This window comes from Polypterus senegalus, chromosome 10, assembly GCF_016835505.1.
Source record: "Polypterus senegalus isolate Bchr_013 chromosome 10, ASM1683550v1, whole genome shotgun sequence".
In the NCBI taxonomy this organism is placed as follows: Eukaryota; Metazoa; Chordata; class Cladistia; order Polypteriformes; family Polypteridae; genus Polypterus; species Polypterus senegalus.
In genome coordinates this window covers 39,115,547-39,135,107 of record NC_053163.1, presented here as the reverse complement: position 1 = coordinate 39,135,107, position 19,561 = coordinate 39,115,547, and the positions used below count along the sequence as shown (strand labels likewise).

At 38.9% G+C, this 19,561-nt stretch overlaps 1 protein-coding gene across 1 annotated transcript in view; it reads right to left on the bottom strand.

The window, feature by feature from the left end:
* LOC120538159 (ATP-binding cassette sub-family B member 7, mitochondrial-like) overlaps window positions 1-19,561 on the bottom strand; it is a 122,746-nt gene that overhangs the window by 64,232 nt on the left and 38,953 nt on the right. The window contains exons 4-7 of the mRNA XM_039767597.1: window positions 18,354-18,472; window positions 17,849-17,978; window positions 16,956-17,127; window positions 11,943-12,046 (exon numbers count right to left, since the gene is read on the bottom strand). Coding sequence (XP_039623531.1) covers window positions 11,943-12,046; window positions 16,956-17,127; window positions 17,849-17,978; window positions 18,354-18,472 — 525 coding nt within the window. The remainder of the gene's footprint in view (window positions 1-11,942; window positions 12,047-16,955; window positions 17,128-17,848; window positions 17,979-18,353; window positions 18,473-19,561) is intronic.

Genomic DNA, 19,561 nt, shown 5'->3' with positions numbered 1-19,561 from the left:
GAATTTATGCAGGAACTGGAAATTCTCTGATGCAGGACCTTCCCCCAGGGAAGAAAGTACAGTGTCAGGTGCTCATTCAGTGTAATAGAAACCATAGCACAGAGAGGTGTGTACACTGCAACAAGTACACGTGTCGTAAATGTAGGAAGGACGGTCCTTGGGTGTGTGGGAACTGTCAGGTGTGTAATAGAAACCACAGCATAGAGAGAAGTGTGTACATTGCTTCTTACAGGAAAAGGCGATGGAAAAAGTGCACTTTTGTTATACTTTTACACCAATATATGTTCCTGTGTTTGAACGACACGGGCAGATGAGGAGTGTCTGATTATTGCATATAGCACCGAAGTTACTGCTCTTTACCATTCTCTCCTCTGCATGCCCTGGAGTACAAAAGAAACAGAATACAGACGCGCTATAGCTCTGCAGTGTACCACGATGCATACTAAAGCACCCACCCAAAAGGGTTCTGACACACAAACGTTGGCGAAGCTGCCTTCTTCGTATCTCATCGTCACTTGATTTTCTTTTTATTCAGTTTTATTGAGTGTTCCTGCCAGTCCCCGCATGTTGCTGTATGCTGGATATTTTCACATGTATTGTCTCTTTCTTTCAGGTGTGTAATAGAAACCACAGCATAGAGAAAAGTGTGTACATTGCTTCTTACAGGAAAAGGCGATGGAAAAAGTGCACTTTTGTTATACTTTTACACCAATATATGTTACTGTGTTTGAACGACACGGGCAGATGAGGAGTGTCTGATTATTGCATATAGTGCCAAAGTTACTGCTCTTTACCATTCTTTCCTCTGCATGTCCTGGAGTACAAAAGAAACAGCATACAGCAACATGCGGGGACTGGCAGGAACACTCAATAAAACTGAATAAAAAGAAAAGCAAGTGACGGTGAGATACGAAGAAGGCAGCTTCGCCAGCATTTGTGTGTCAGAACCCGGTAGGTGGGTAGGGGGGGGGGGCGTTAGTATGCATCGTGGTACACTGCAGAGCTATAGCGTCTTTAGTGAAAACAGCCGTGTCAGATGGGGTTGTATGGATTGATTCTGAACGCGACTGAGAGAATGAAAAGTTAATTTAAAAAAAAAAAAAAGCTAACCTTTACAAGGATCATAAATTGCACCGGCTGTTACAGACTGAAATCAAATGTATGCTTTTATTCTAAAACAGTAAGACTAAGAGCAGTTTACTTCTCAAAACGGAGTGGCGCAGGATCGAACTTCGTGACCTTTTGATTCCCAAGCGGGAAGTGATTCTATTGAACCACGGAGGCAGTTACGATACGCTGCAGTCAATGTCGCATGTTAAGGCGGCTTTTTGTTTCTGCAGTTATATTTTTGAATAAAAGCGCAATTGTGTTATTCTTGTGAAAATGTTTCTTTGCTATTTGGACTTCAGGCTTCATACATTATATAGTTTATGCCTACATTTTGTCTTCTACTACTAGAATATAAAAAAAGTTTCTGTTTTAACAACGTGTTGACACAGATTACTGTAGAAACGGAACAGACATGAAATGCGTGTGTTCCAAATAACGATCTATTATTTCCACTCTAAAACTCCACTTCACTCCCAGATACTCAATCAAGGCATGAGCTGGGAGAAGTTCGTGCACGTTCTAAATTGGTGGGGGGATGGAATAGCCGGCTGCTCCAAGCTTCTCTTTATCAGCACATTTAGAAGACAAAGGGCGCTGGCGGAGAGGTGTGAAGGGATTTAAGAAGCAGTTTAAGGTGGGACGGACTTACAAGTTTTTTCGTAGGCTCTGGTAATTCTAGTGTTAATTGTTCAGTCTCAGAACAAAGACAGAATAACCTGAATAATTTCCTTATACAAACTGGAACTCTTTGCTACTGCATAAAATCTACAATATTATGGATTCTAGCAGTAATCTATACTTGCTGTATCTGTAATGGTGTGGTCCACAAATGTGAAATTTCAAGCTGATTGTGAAACATTATTCTGAACATTTTTTTGTATTCATAATACTTCTTATGTACCTTTGTACAGAGTTCCTAACTGGCTAAGTTATTAGTAAATAATGAAAAAAATTTCAACAAAGAACATTGTAGTACTAAGGTGGAATTCCCAAAAAATTCTAGTAATAAGTAGAAGTTTCCAGAACATTCTAGTAGTACATAGGAATTACTATTTTATTTTTAGTTTATTCGCAGTCTACACAGAAATCTATAGAAGTGTTTGGTAATGACCATTGCCTATATAAAGTGTCAAAAACTTCACAACCGATAAGTCTTTACACATAACATTTTTTAAAGTAACAGTGTGTTACTTTAATACAGTAGTTTTAAACTAATATAGCTTCACCTAGTTTAAGATCTGATACAGAGAATTGGTTGCTTAACATGAACCCAAGATTATCAAAGATTTTGCTTTCAGTCTTATGTCAGACAGTGGAATGAGCACATTTTTATCAGTTCTCAAGATTACCTAAACTAGGCTGTTGCCAGTAATGTACAGTATATGCAGCATTTTCAAGGCACCTCTAGTTTATGTCTGAACATTTGACAGGTGTATCCCATTTTGATGATGGAGTTACAGCAGAAACAAAGGAAAAGATGGTGCCTGCAGCAGTCACTGTTACTAAATGTTCCTCTATCCCAGGGTTTTCCAACCTCGGTCCTGTGGCCTGCAGGTTTTTGTTCCAACCAGCTTCTGTTTTTAATTGGACTCCTGGGCTAATTAAGTGATGTGTTATTTCCCAAGTTCTATGATTTGGGAACAATATAGAAATTAGAAAACTAAGTTTGGAAAAAATAATTATATATATCTATATATATATATATAAAATATATATATATATATATCTATATATATATATATATATCTATATATATATATATATATATATATATATATATATATATATATATATATATATATATATATCTATATATATATCTATATATATATATCTATATATATATATATCTATATATATATATATATATATATATATATATATATATATATATATATCTATCTATATATATATATATATATATATATATATATCTATATATATATATATATATATATATATATATCTATCTATATATATATATATATATATACAGTGCATCTGGAAAGTATTCACAACGCATCACTTTTTCCACATTTTGTTATGTTACAGCCTTATTCCAAAATGGATTAAATTCATTTTTTTCCTCATAATTCTACACACAACACCCCATAATGACAACGTGAAAAATGTTTACTTGAGGTTTTTGCAAATTTATTAAAAATTAAAAAATTGAGAAAGCACATGTACATAAGTATTCACAGCCTTTGCCATGAAGCTCAAAATTGAGCTCACGTGCATCCCGTTTCCTCTGATCATCCTTGAGATGTTTCTGCAGCTTAATTTTAGTCCACCTGTGGTAAATTCAGTTGATTGGACATGATTTGGAAAGGCACACACCTGTCTATATAAGGTTCCACAGTTGACAGTTCATGTCAGAGCACAAACCAAGCATGAAGTCAAAGGAATTGTCTGTAGACCTCCGAGACAGGATTGTCTCAAGGCACAAATCTGGGGAAGGATACAGAAAAATCTCTGCTGCTTTGAAGGTCCCAATGAGGACAGTGGCCTCCATCATCCGTAAGTGGAAGAAGTTCGAAAAGTGGAAGAAGTTCGAAACCACCATGACTCTTCCTAGAGCTGGTCGGCCATCTAAACTGAGCAATCGGGGGAGAAGGGCCTTAGTCAGGGAGGTGACCAAAAACCCGATGGTCACTCTGTCAGAGCTCCAAAGGTCCTCTGTGGAGAGAGGAGAACCTTCCAGAAGGACAACCATCTCTGCAGCAATCCAACAATCAGGCCTGTATGGTAGAGTGGCCAGACAGAAGTCACTCCTTAGTAAAAGGCACATGGCAGGCCGCCTGGAGTTTGCCAAAAGGCACCTGAAGGACTCTCAGACAATGAGAAACAAAATTCTCTGGTCTAATGAGACAAAGATTGAACTCTTTGCTGTGAATGCCAGGCGTCAAGTTTGGAGGAAACCAGGCACCGCTCATCACCAGGCCAATACTATCCCTACAGTGAAGCATGGTGGTGGCAGCATCATGCTGTGGGAATGCTTTTCAGCGGAAGGAACTGGGAGACTAGTCAGGATAAAGGGAAAGATGACTGCAGCAATGTACAGAGACATCCTGGATGAAAACCTGCTCCAGAGCGCTCTTGACCTCAGACTGGGGCGACGGTTCATCTTTCAGCAGGACAACGACCCTAAGCACACAGCCAAGATATCAAAGGAGTGGCTTCAGGACAACTCTGTGAATGTCCTTGAGTGGCTCAGACTTGAATCTGATTGAACATCTCTGGAGAGATCTTAAAATGGCTGTGCACAGACGCTTCCCATCCAACGTGATGGAGCTTGAGAGATGCTGCAAAGAGGAATGGGCAAAACTGGCCAAGGATAGGTGTGCCAAGCTTGTGGCATCATATTCAAAAAGACTTGAGCCTGTAATTGCAGCCAAAGGTGCATCGACAAAGCATTGAGCAAAGGCTGTGAATACTTATGTACATGTGATTTCTCAATTTTTTTATTTTTAATAAATTTGCAAAAACCTCAAGTAAACATTTTTCACGTTGTCATAATGGGGTGTTGTGTGTAGAATTCTGAGGAAAAAAATTAATTTAATCCATTTTGGAATAAGGCTGTAACATAACAAAATGTAGAAAAAGTGATGCGCTGTGAATACTTTCCGGATGCACTGTATATGGGTTGGAGGTGGAGGCACTGACCAGAAAGCAGGAAACAGAGCTGGAGGCGGCAGAGTTAAAGATGCTAAGATTTGCAATGGGTGTGACCAGGATGGACAGGATTAGAAACAAGTAAATTAAGACGGTCAGCTCAGGCTGGAAGGTTGGGAGACAAAGTCAGAGAGGCAAGATTATGCTGGTATGGACATGTGCAGAGGAGAGATCCTGGGTATATTGGGAAAAGAAGGTTAAAGATAGAGCTGCCAGGCAAGAGGAAAAGAGGAAGGCCTAAGAGAAGGTTTATGGATGTGGTGAGAGAGGACATGCAGGTGATGGGTGTAACAGAGCAAGATGCAAAAGACAGGAAGATATGGAAAAAGATAATCCGCTGTGGCAATCCCTAACAGGAAAATGAACGACATGTAAACACAACACAGACATTTTCTTTGTACTCATCGGAATTATGGCACAAACTGGTGCCAAGAAAAAGCTGCATGCAACATTTTATTTGATGCCATGTGAACGTACATCTGACCGAACACAAGTGTCGAAAGCCCATATGGACTGTCTAATTCACTGCAATGAGCAGAAAAATACTTGCCGTTCAATCCACGCTAACCTGACAATACAGTCGACAGAAAAACGATCAGTTGAAACGTCCATGTGGACACTGCCATATTTTCCAGTAGCCTAATGTCAACTCTATTTGGTTTCTCAAATCATGTCTAATGCCTATAGCACAGCAAATATTTTTTCACTTTGGAATATTTAATTAACATCTACTTCATAGTATCAAAGTTAATATGCCAACAGTGTCCACATTATGCTCTAAGAGTGACTGCATTGAGAAAACGACAACCTTTTTGCATCACTTTTGTGGTTTAAGATTACGAGGTCTGAACACAGGTAATGCAGGGGATTCAATCCTCAAAACGTCTATATGTGTTAGTTTGCTCCATCTGATTGTAAGTGAATCTACACTTCCTTTAGCAGATCAATTAACATGTTGAAGCGAGCCTTTTCTGTGTTTTTTTTTTTTGGAAAAGGGTGTACAAATATTTTTTTTCTCTCACTAAATTGCCTCTGTATTAAAAATGGCTAATTCTACAAGTGGCTAGGAACGTTTGTGCTGCACAGAAGCAATACTAAGTTAATACAGAAGTTTATTGGAGCTTCTAAAACCTGTAGCATTAATATGAGCCAGTAGAAATCCAGGCTGGCTCTGTGTTTATTTGATTTATTTTGTCAATATTACATGCAATTATATAAATGTGGAAAAAATTATTACATACTTAGGCATGAGTAAATGTGCTTACTAACTTAAGGCAAAGTTCAAAATATTAGGAAGAAGGTGCACTAGCTTATAATTTCACTCCACAGGCAGTAAGATTTAAACTAGCTTCTAAATATTTTAACATACAGTCATGTGGAAAAGAAAGTAGACCTTTTTATAGTCCTATGGTTTTATGCATCAGGACATAATAGAAAAAATATGAATTTAACCTCATGTGTAAAACACCACACTACAGATTCCATCATGTCATTATTTATTTAACAAAAATTGAAGCCAAAATGGAGAATCCCTGTGTAAAAAACTATGTAAACCCCATGATTCAATAGATTGTAAAACCTCCTTTTGCAGCAGTAACCTGAATTAATTGTTTTCTATATGACTTTATCAGTCTCTCACATTGTTGTGGAGGAATTTTGCCAACTCTTCTTTACAATGTTGCTTTAATTCATTGATGTTTGGGGTCATTCATTAATACAGAGCTCTCTTAGGGTCCTGCCACAGCATTTCAATCGGGTAGAGGTCTGGACTTAAACTGGGCCACTGCATTTTTCTTTTTCAGCCATTCCTTTTTTAGATTTGCTGGTATGCTTTGGGACCATTGTCCTATTCCATGACCCAATTTTGGCTAATCTTTAGGTGTTGGACAGATGGCCTCACATTTGACTCTAGAATACTTTGGTTTACAAAGGAGTGCATGGTCAACTCAATGACTGCAAGGTGCCCAGGTCCTATTGCTGCAAAACAAGCCCAAATCATCACCCTTCTACGTCCATGCTTGACAGTTGGTATTTAGTGTTTGTGCTGATATGCCAGGTTTGGTTTTTGCCAAATGTGGTCCTGTGAATTATGGCCAAACATCTCTACTTTGGTCTCATCTGTCCAAAGGACATTGTTCCAGACATCTTGTTATGTTCAGATGCAACTTTGCAAACCTAAGCTATGCTGTGATGTTCTTTAAAGAGAAAACAGGCTTTCTCCTGAAACCCTTACAAACAAGTCATACTTGCTCAGTCTTTTTCCAATTGAACGGTCAATATAAGGCCTGTAGAGAAGGCCTCTCGGGTTTTTTTGCAATTTCTCTGAGCATTATATGGTCTGACCTAGGTTTAAATTTGCTGCACATCCACTCCTGGGAAGATTGGCAAAAGGTGATAGATTATAGCCAGGGGAAGCTACACCAAGTCTGTAAGGTTTACCGAAGATACATAAACAGGATGCACCTTTAAGACCCATTGTCTGCATGATCAATTCGGTTACATATAACATCTCAAAGTTCCTGGCCGCTGTCCTCAAAGCGTTGGTAGGCAGCTCAAAGCACCATATTCAGAACACTTTGGATTTTGTGGAGAAGGTGAGAAATGTCATTATGGAGGAAGATGACACTATGGTCTCGTATGATGTTAAATCTGTATTCACTTGCATTCCAGTTACGGAAGCAGTGGAGGTGGTCCATAAGAGATTACAGGATGACCCCACACTCAGAAAAAGGACCACTCTCAGAAACGACCAAGTGTGTCTGCTCTTGGAATTGTGTCTTCAATCCACATATTTCATATACAAAGGCCAGTACTACAGGCAGAAACATGGGTGAGCCATGGGTTCCTCAGTTTCACCTATTGTGGCCAATCTGTATATGGAAGAAGTGGAAAAGAGGGCGCTATTATCCTATCCTGGAACACCACCGAGCCATTAGTTCAGGTATGTGGACGACACCTGGGTGAAAATCAAATCTCAGGAGGTACCACAATTCACTGACCACATCAACTCAGAGGACAAACACATCCAGTTCATCAGGGAGGACATGAAATGTGACAGGCTAGCTTTCTTAGATTGTGAAATTTCCATCAGCAATGGGGGACATTTGAAAGCTGATGTTTACCGTAAACCAACGCATACGGACCAGTATTTAAGGTTTGACAATCAACATCCGCTAGAGCACAAAATAGGTGTCATCAGGACTCTACAACACAGAGCAAACACCATACCCACAAACACAGCGGCCAGGGAAGCAGAAGAACATCATATCAAAAAGGCCCTGAGTAAATGTGGCTATCCCAGCTGGACATTTGTCAAAGCAAATGCTCTAAACAATCCAGGAGAGAGGAAGGACAACTGCTGCCTAAGCGAAAACCTTTAGTAAACCCTTATGTGTCAGGAGTACCGGAACAGAGACACATTTTTTCAAAATGCCAGGTCCCGGTGACTTTCAAACCCCAAAACACGATACGGCACAAATTGGTTCACCCCAAGGATCGGGTGCCCTGGCACAGACAGAGTAATATAGTTTACGCGGTTAAGTGCCAAGAGGATTGCTGTGAATTATACAGCGGGGAAACCAAACAAGCACTGGCGAAGTGGATGGCACATCACAGAGGAGCCACCTCGTCAGGCCAGGACTCCGCTGTCTATTTACATCTACAGGACAGTGGTCACTCTTTCAGTGATGAAGATGTGCACATCCTGGACAGGGAGGAACGCTGGTTTGAGCGAGGAGTCAAGGAGGCCATTTACGTGAAAAAGGAACGACCATCACTGAACTGAGGAGGGGGCCTAAGAGTACATCTTTCACCATCTTACAATGTGGTGATTGCAGCCATTCCCCAACTCTCTGTGAATGGTACTCCTGGCCATTGATCAGTGGATAATTTGCATATCATTGATCAAACGGCCCATTGTTAGTCAATGGTGCTAGTTCAGTCATTAGGCCAAGGTACTGTTTATAAGGTTGGAGAAACCTGCAGTCAAATGAGACTGAGGAAGTTACTTGGATGAGTGATGAAACGTATCGAAAAAAAAAATCTGTGTCCAGATAAACAGAATCAACTTTCTAGAAGAAAACTGTCTTGAATACTTTCCACTTGTAAATGATCTTTTTCTCTGTAGAATGATGAACTTCAAATTGTTCGGAAATGACATTATAACCCTTCCCAGATTATTGAACACCACAATTACTTCTCTGTGATCATTGCTGATGCCTTTCCTCCTTGGCACTACATTAACACATACCTGAATTCTCCAGACCAGCAAACTGCCAACATTTCTGCTTTTATAGAGGTGGTCACACTTCCTGATGACCATATAATCAGGTGCATTTGATTAACAGCACCTTGCTGCTACTTACCCTCTTAATTCCTGGAAGCAGTAAGGATATGCTTAATGTTTCACACACTGCTTCTGCATTCTGACTTAGTCTTTGCTAAATAAATAATGACAGTGCAATATTGTCACGTTTTGCTGTTCATCTGAGGCTGTATTTACCTAATTTTAACAACTGCTAAGTACCAGATTATTTTTTGTTATGTCCTGATACTTACAACCTTAGAATTGAAAAGGGGTGTACTTTCTGTACTGATTACATATAAATATGTAAATCAGCCATTGAGATTTATTTAGCAATCAACAGCACATGGCTTGAAATGCTTTATCACAATTTACCAGTACATGAAAATAAAAATGGAAAACTGGAAGAGATCTCCATTAAAAAAAAAAAAATCACCAGAAATTTAAAATACAAGAAATTAATTAGTTTACATTGAAATTGACTTTTTATTAACACTAGAATTAACAGAGCCTACGAAAAAACTCGTAGATCTGTCCCACCTTAACTTGCTTCGCACCTCTCCATCAGCATCTTTTGTCCTTTAAATGTTTTGATAAGCAGCAAGCAGCCTGCTATCACATCCCCCACCGACGCACAGTTTTCTCAGCTCAAGTCTGTTTACCTGCGTGTCAGTTGCTTAGAGTTGTATAGAGTGAGAAGTCAAGCAAAATCACACCTTTTATAAATACTATATCGTTATTTGGAACACATGCATTTCATGTGTGTTCCGTGTCTGCAACAATCTATGTACAGTAAACACATCGTTAAAACAGAAACGTTTTTCATGTTTTAGTAATAATTGACAAAATGTAGACATGAAGTGTATAATGTGTTAAGCCTGATTTCCAAATATCAAATAAACACTTTCACAAAAGGTACAAATATAACAGAACAAGTGCGCGCTATTCAAGAATATAACTGCAGAAAAAGAACCTGCGTTAGGGTGCGACATTGACATGCATTTGCTATGACTGCTTCGGTGATGCAACGGTATCAATTGTCAAAACTTCATGGGTTCGATCCTAGACGAGTCCGTTTTGAGAAGTGAACTGCTCTTATTCTTACTATTTTAGAATAAAAATATACATTTGATTTCAGTCTGTAACAGGCGGTGTAAATGTATGATACTCGTAAAATTTAGCTTTGTTTTTTTTAATTCAGTTTTATTCTCTCAGTCGCGTTCACGATCCCACTTATCCCCCCCACATTTGACACTGCTGTTTTTACATAATGACGCATTATAACAGAGCTGAAATCAGATTATGACAACTGTTCTACATCGGAGCAAGAATACACTTTTGCCATCGCTGTACTTTATATATGTACATGGGAAGCTCTGCACACTACTTGTGACTTTACGCTGTAGGAAGTAAGTAAATAAATAAAGGTAAATAGGTAAATAACATTCGATCTGGCTCTTATGTAAGTAACATATAAATGTTAATGTTTTGGGCATACGCACCGTCCTTACATACACCGTCCTTTGTATGTAAGAGCCAGATTGAATCTTATTTACCTTGAGTTATTTACTTACTTCCTACAACGTAAATTGAGAAGTAGAGTGCAGAGGGCATACTCAAAAAATGTGTAATGTCACGAAAAGTACCTGCTGACACTTTAGTACACAAGCAATGGTACGAGAATGCAGTTAGACTTTTTTTGGGGGCACATACACCGTCCAGATCTAAACACTAGCGTGTAGAGTCGCTTGCGTACTGAAGAGTCTATAGCTGCAGGTGGATATATAAGAGCCAGATCGAATGTTATTTACTTATTTACCTTGGTTTATTTACTTACTTCCTACAGCGTAAAGTGACAAGTAGAGTGCAGAGCTTCCCATGTACATATACAAAGTACAGCGATGGCAAAAGTGCATTCTTGCTCCGATGTAGAACAGTTGTCATGATCTGAGTTCACCTCTGTTATAGCGCGTCTTTATGTGAAAACAGCAGTGTCAAATGTGAGGGGGGTAAGTGGGATCGTGAACGCGACTGAGAGAATAAAACTGAATAAAAAAATAAAAAACAAAGCTAACCTTAACGAGTATCATACGTTTACATCGGCTGTTACAGACTGAAATCAAATGTATGTTTTTATTCTAAAATAGTAAGAATAAGAGCAGTTCACTTCTCAAAACTGACTCATCTGGGATCGAATCTGTGAAGTTTTGATTACCAACCAATAGTTGATACCGTTGCGCCACCGAAGCGGTCGTAGCAAATGCATGTCAATGTCACACCCTAACGCAGGTTCTTTTTCTGCAGTTATATTCTTGAATAGAAGTGCACTTGTTCTGTTATATTTGTACCTTTTGTGAAAGTGTTTATTTGATATTTGGAAATCAGGCATAACACATTATACACTTCATGTCTACATTTTGTCAATTATTACTAAAACATGAAAAAAGTTTCTGTTTTGAAGATTTGTTTGCTGTACATAGATTGTTGTAGAAACGGAACACATATGAAATGTATGTGTTCCAAATAACGATCTAGAATTTATAAAAGGTGTGATTTTGCTTGACTTCTTACTCAATACAACTCCAAGCAACTGACACGTAGGTAAACAGACTTGAGCTAACAAAACTGTGCGCCGGTGGGGGATGTGATAGCAGGCTGCTTGCTGCTTATCAACACATTTAAAGGATAAAAGACGCTGATGGAGAGGTGCAAAGCGATTTAAGGTGAGACGGATCTACGAGTTTTTTGTAGGCTGTGGTAATTCTAGTGTTAAATTAATTATTAACTGTCGCATAAGACATGCCGCATTTAAGTAGATGTGGCTTCTATTTGGGTGGAAACATGAAAAACATACCTCTTCTGTGATGGAATCGAGAGAAGATGTGGCCTCATCATACAGAAGTATTGGTGGATTTTTCAAAATAGCTCTGGCTATAGCAACTCTCTGTTTTTCTCCTCCTGAAGTAAAGAAAGATACTGTATTAGGAAGCACAATATAGAGTCACTATACAAATACATTAAAATGTGTCCTAAAATTTGTTTCTTCAAAGCTTTTTATGAGAATAGGAAATGTGAAACAGAATTGGAAAATGTAGGATGAAAAACTCTGTAAAGTTCTCGGTATTTGATAAAATTTAGCTTTCCGAGAAAAGCAGGCTATTATGACAATTTTTTATTTCTATCAATTAGCAAAATAAACAATAAACTCCTAAATTCAAATATATGTATTTTTATACAGAGAAGTCAACATTCTATTGCCACTAATGACAGAGACAGTAATGATGTAGATATCATAGGAGTTATGAAAGCTGAAATGACAATGAGGACAAAGATTCCGGTGTGTCAGTGTTCCAGCATTTAAAAGAAAATGGAGGAAGAGAATAAATATGCTTTACTTTAATAAAGGTGAAGTCAATATTTTTGTTGTCATACCATGTTTACACAGCAGATTTTAGAAACTAGCATCAGAAACCCACTATCCTGGACACATATTTTTGTTCCAATTATATTGTGAATTTGAACATAAATAAACAAAAATAATCAGTATTTTAATAACTTTTATTGAAAATTAAATTGAATTATTGAAAAAAGATATAGGTCATTTCACAAATTTCATTAATAAAAAGGGGAAATAAAAACATGATTATATGTGTAACTAGCAAAACACCCGCGCTTCGCAGCGGCAAAGTACTGCCTTAAAATTTTTATTAAGAAGAAAATTAAACCTTTTTAAACTTAGGGAAAATATACCAATAATTATTTGTTAAGGATCTCTTTGTATACCACATTTTGAGTTCGGCCCTCCGGTTGTACAGTAATATGACCAGGCTGTGTGCTGAGCTTACGCTTGAGCATGCAACGTACAGTTGGCCATGTGAACAGTAATCTTGTTTCAAATCTCACACCTTGGATTGCTGCTGTCATAATCGGTTTGAGTTTCATGGTTTGTTTCAATTACGACAGTATTTGCAGGACTTGTGTTGAAGTGACATTCGGCATCTGTCAAGCGTTGTAAGCATACAACCGGTTTCATTGATAACTTCACATCCAGCTTTTGAGAGTTTAAACATTCATAAACATCAAAGTGTCCACTACTGAAATCGTCACCTGTGAGTCTAAGATGTTTAAGAGGCACTGGCAGTTGTCGAAAGGTGTAAAATATTTGGCCATTTCGGTACACTTGAAAGTGACAACTGAACAATTCAGCTGCAGTCATCAACTCGCATGCAGATCCATAGGTGAAGGGCTTAAGCATTTCACTCTTATAGTGCTCCTGTGTAGTATAATTATCTCCTGTACCATCATTAGTCCACACCTTGAACCTGTCCCAGTCATTCAATACATAAGACACAATGTTCCTCAGGATATCAAGAGTGAGCCTGATATGGCCCTGCAATATGTAACACAGAGAATGGAAAAGGTAGGTGCCATCTCCGGGCATGGAAACCACTCGGTAAGTGACAGTTCTTTGATCAATGGTGATCACCTCGATAGACATGTTAATGGGGGTACGGTTGGAATGATAAAGGAAATGGGTACCTGAACAATGTAAAGTCTAAAATACCTAAACAATAACTATAATCATAATAAACGAACAATAAAACAGCGGAGAAGCCGTGGATTAAATAAAAAGGCTGTAGTTATCAGCAGGGAGACGTGAATCCCGTGGCGAAGCAATTAAGGGAATGTAGAGACCGAGCAGCGGACTGACCTTATATAGGCAGGCAGCCAACAACGTGGCAGGTGTTTGGATGCGGGACCCAAAGCCACCTCACTCGGTGACCGAGCTGCAGGCTATGGACGTATATATGTACGTAAGTAGGATTCAGTTAGCGTTGGGAACCCGCGTACCAAATTTCTTGAAGATAGGCCCATAAGTAACAAAGACCGTTGAAAAGTTCAATATGGCGGCCGACAGTGGCATCATACCACCGAAATAAGTACATACATTGGTTTTGGTTAGTGCAGGGAAGAAGCCTACAAAATTTTGTGAAGATGGGGCCATAAATAAGAAAGTTCAACATGGCGGACGTGGTCGACCGTTACACGTAGAATTTCAAAATGAAACCTGCTTAACTTTTGTAAGTAGGCTGTAAGGAATAAGCCTGCCAAATTTTAGCCTTCTACCTACACGGGAAGTTGGTGAATTAGTGGTTGGTGAGTGAGTGAGTGAGTGAGTCAGTGAGGGCCTTGCCTTTTATTAGTATAGATAACTCAGCTTAGTCAAGCTATTATGGGCCATTATTTGGCCCAGTATAAATCATAAGTATAAGAATTAAACATCGTTTCCTTGAGAAAAATTTGCAGCAGCACTGTTTTTGAATCCTTGCTAATCAAAATAAAGTTTTTTCTACTGCACTTCAACATTGGTCCTCAGTGTTGTACCTAAAACGTATCTCTTATCTGATTTTGAATGGCCTTTTCCTAATGACTGCAGAACCCTAGAGGTGTTTACTAATGATAGATACATTTATTTATAGATATAATAAATAACATTCGATGTTTTGAAGAAATCATTTTATGACACGATTTACCTTTATTTATTTACTTACTTCCTAAAGCCTAAAATCACAAGTAGTGTGCAGAGGGCATGCTCAAAACTGTGTGTAATGCCACGAAAAGTGCCTGCTGACACTTTAGTATGCAAGCAATGGTATGTGCATTCTTGCTCCGAAGTAGATGGGAGCCGAGTTTACCTCTGTTACAGCGTGTCTATGTGAAAGCAGCAGTATCAGATGCGGGTGTGGGGTGTGTTTGGGCTCGTGAACGCGGCTGAGATAATAAAAAAAAAAAAACAAAGCTAACCTTTACAAGTATAAATTACACCGGCTGTTACAGACTGAAATCAAATGTATGTTTTTATTCTAAAATAGTAAGACTAAGAGCAGTTTACTTCTCAAAACGGAGTGGTGCTGGATCGAACTCGGACGTGACGACACAGAAAAAATGGCGTCATTTATGTTCGTCTGTCTTAGAGGCCACATGCAGTGCAGGTCAAGTTAATGTCATGTACCTCCGAGCTACGTTGACTGTTCATAGAGGCATGTTTCTCGCGGAGGTGAATCGCCATATGCAGCGTATGAAACGGTTTGCGAGGGGTATCCCATGGGATCCTTAAAACAATCCTTTAAAACTGAGGTTAAAGCACAATGAAGGAATCAGTCTTTAAAAACCAATAAGCCCTGTGCCTCTGTTTCATTACCGTCTCACCTGCTTCACCAATGCAGGCCCTGCAACAGTCGAGACGCTCTGTCCGCAGCTGACCTTCTCTGTGCCTGACCGGTTCACACAGAGGTAGCGCAAGAGAAAGCCGCGCCAGAGACAGACAGAGGCACACACACAGGCAACTCTGCGTGAGTTTCTCTTGCGAGCGGACACATGACCAGGCGGTGTGTATGCTTCGAGAACGAGGCTGGACGCGGCTGCGACCGGGCACATGAGCAGGCAGTGTGTATGCTTCGAGTCGAGGGTGGGCCGACAGGACCATCTAGGAAAAATCATGTTGCGGATGTGATTCATTGTATGCAGTGTGTAAAACAGTTTGTTTGTCGCAGATGTGAATCGCTGTATGCGGCGTGTAGAACAGTTTGCAAGGGGTGTCCCTGTGTCTTTCCAGAAGTGTTCAACCATCAATAAATAATTATGCAGCGTTTGTTATGCCACCTAAGAGTCTTTCAAATTCTAACTTGGGGTATTTTTGCCCTTTTACCCTTGCCAAAGGCTTCTGCAAGATTCTTGGGCTGTCTCGCATACACTGCCATTTTGAGATCTATCCACAGGTTCAATGATGTTTAGGTTGGGGGGCCCTGACCTCCATGGTAAAATCATCTGTTTGCACCTCTTGAGGTATTCCGTTGTAGATTTTGTGGTATATTTCAGATCATTACTTTGTTGTAGGACCCATTCCCTTTTTAACTTCAATTTCTTCACAGATGGCATCATATTTGCTTCCAGCATTTATGGCTAGAATGTAGGAAAGGTTTTTTTTCTGCTGACTCTACCATGAAGGTCATATTTGTACAGGTGTTGCTGCAATAAAACGGTGCACAACCACTCCAGTATCTGTTAAATCTTTCTGAAGGTTTATTGCAGTCAAACAGGGGTTTTATTTGCATTTCTAGCAATCAAACAAACAGTTCTTTCAAGAAGTTTTCTTGGTGTTCCAGACTTCAACTTGACCTCCACCATACCTGTTACCTGTCATTTCTTAATAATATTACAAACTGAGGAAGCTACCTGAAAACGCTTTGCTATTTTCTTACAGCCCTGTCCTGCTTTGTGAGCATCAATTATTTTACTTTCAGAGTGCTAGCCAGCTGCTTAGAGGAGCCCATGGCTGCTGATTGTTGGGACAAGGTTTGAGGAGTCAGGGAATTTATACAGCTTTGCAATTTGCATTACTTGGGGTTTTCTTACAATGACTGTGAATAAGCCATAGTCCTAAGAAGCTAATTAAGGTCTGAGACCTTGGTAAAAGTTCTCAGAGACCTCAAATATCTTGGGGTGCACAAACATTTACATGGTGCCCCTTTCCTTTTCTCACTGTACAATTGTACAAAACAAAAACAATACACTAATCTTACACTAATCTTGAAATGTGACATCTTTAATGTTATGTCTTTTGCTCATCAGTTCATCTTCTGCTCACTTAACCATTTACAATAACGGATATTTTAAGCAAGGTTACCCAAACTTTTGCATGTCACTGTATATCATTATCTGCACTTGTCAGTAGCATTATCATATACAATAAAGAGTATTAATCGGCATATGTTAAAAAATGTTTTCTTACTTGCAATCATATTCAGTTAAGGTACAGCTTCAACTGCAGCTGATGAACCAAAAAATTTAATTACATTCTACAAACCTGATAACTTCAGACCTCTCTCTCCCACTTGTGTATTATATCCATGAGGCATTCTTAAAATGGCATCATGAATTCCTGCTAATTTTGCCACTTGATACACTTCTTCTGGGGAGGCATGAATGTTTCCATATTGAAGGTTGTAAAAGATTGTGTTGTGGAACAGAACAGAATCCTGCAATTCAGGAACAAAGAGATCAATTAAATGGAATTGTTGAGCTAGTATTAGACTGTACATCAGTCACTGCTGATATAGTTGAACATTTTGATTAAGAAATTAGCATGACAAAATAAATAGACAACATAATATATCCCAAAACAGAAAAACTGTACTAAACCACTCGCCCAGAACTTAACTGGTCATCTCTTTAAAATCTTTTAACTGGTACATGTAACTAAAATGATAAAATATAATACACTCACACCATTACCATGTACTAAATGTTTCAATTAAGACACATTTGTATTATTATTTTTGATAGTCAAATTAAACTGTAGTATAACCTACAAAATGATTAATGCTTAAAATATGTCTCAAATTACTTGCATTGTTGTTTCAAGCTTCTCAATGACTTGTTTTACAACCAGCAGTATGTTTGTTTTAATTATCTCATACTTAACAGGAATTATGTGTACTCATGCTGCAAAAAGGTAAATGCAACTGGTGTGCTACAAAATTAGGTGTCAAGAAATAATTACACAAAAAAGTGTGTATGCTTCACGAGAAAGGTAATAAAATAATAATACTTCATTATTACCCCTATTTCACTTTTCATACACTTTAAAGAGATGCAGAACTGTTGGGACTTTATAAATACAATATATACAAAATATGCTCTTTAATCTATCCTAGGTGGTGAAAATCTTAACTAATATACTTCTCTTATCTTACTTACCTGTGGAACAACTCCAATTATTTTTCTTAGGCTTTCCAGACTGACATCTTTTATATTCTGACCAGCTATGTAGATATTTCCATTCTGGGGTTCATAAAACCGAAAAAGCAACCTTACAATTGTGCTTTTCCTAAAAGAGAAAAGGGAAACACTATTACAAACCATGCATATCCAAAATAATACTTCTTTAACCATTACAAATGTAAAAACATAGTGAACTCCAACCGTAATGAAAACTAAAACAAATTTACTGAACTGTAAATATGTTTTATATCATACATGAACCTTGTATTGTAGGTATAGTCATGTACACAATTCTAGACACCCAATATCAAAATTAAACGTTTTGTTGATTTTCCATCTGAAAATAAGTTGACAGTACCTCTATGAGGAACTCAAATATGACATTTCTGCAAATTTTAATGCAAAATTACTTATTACAGTGGTGTTTCCAAAAGTCTTCTAGTATCACTGTTACTGGATGTTTGCTGTTGTGTCCCCTCACATTAATCCTACAGGCCACTGCCATTTGCTCTGGGCAAATACATAGGTATCTCCTCCATTTTTACTTATACTGCCAATATTGGAGAAGATTTTCATAGATTTCATTTTTTTTTTGCCTACCTACGGTGGATTTGAGTATCCAGTAGGAAAATGAAAGAAAAAGCAGAATGTAATTAACTTGTGCAAATCATTAGTCAATATGTGTAAATGCAATATTTTTGACGCTTACAAATTGAAACAGATGGTTCAAAAGACTTTGACTGGTCATACAGGGGCTTCAGTGTATGTTCTCATGTTTCAAAGCAGGAAAACACTGACCAATAACTTGTTAGTATTTACCTAAGTGATGGTGGCAAAAATTATTACATTGGAATGGGTAGAAGAGGTCCACACAGAGCATCAATTCAAGTTGGGGAGCAAGCACTGGTTCAGTGTGTTGCCGCACACACTACATGACGAAACAACTCAGGATCCCGGTTGCCAGCCCCCCCAAGGCAGACACGCGGTCCAGTCCCACTAACTCTGGAAATGACCCTCTATCTGCCACAGCCAGGTGTTACATGGGCGACCCCTTGGCCTGTTCCAGCCACTCGGGTCCCCAACATATGAGGATCTTGTGAGCTGGAACACCCTCGGGGAAACACACCACATGGCCGTACTGCGGCCGTACTGCAGTAACTGATGCTCCCTAACAATGCAGGTAATGTGCCTCATTCGGGACTCTATGAGCAACCTCTCTTTCGACACAAAGTCAAACCAATGGTACCCAAGGATTTTCTGGAGAGACACAGTACCAAAGGAGTCCAGTCTTCATCTCAGGTCACAAAATAGCATCCAAATCTCGCAACCATATAGCAAGACAGGAAGCAACAGGACTGTAAAGACTTGGACCTTTGTCCTTTTGCAGAGATATCAGGAGCACCACACCCCTTTCCATCGACCTCATGACCCCCATGCTCTCCCAATCCATCTACTGACTTCATAGGAACAGTCACGAGAGACATGAATGTAATTGCCAAGGTAAGTAAACTTCTCAACAAGGTCAACACTCTCTCCACAAACAGACACACTGCTGATGGCTGTGCCCAAGAGGTCATTAAAGGCCTGGATTTATCCAGGACACTCGCAAGCCCAGACACTCAGACTCCTCGCTCAGTCTCTCGAGCACCACTATCAGAGTCTCCATTGACTCCACAAAGATCACAGCAT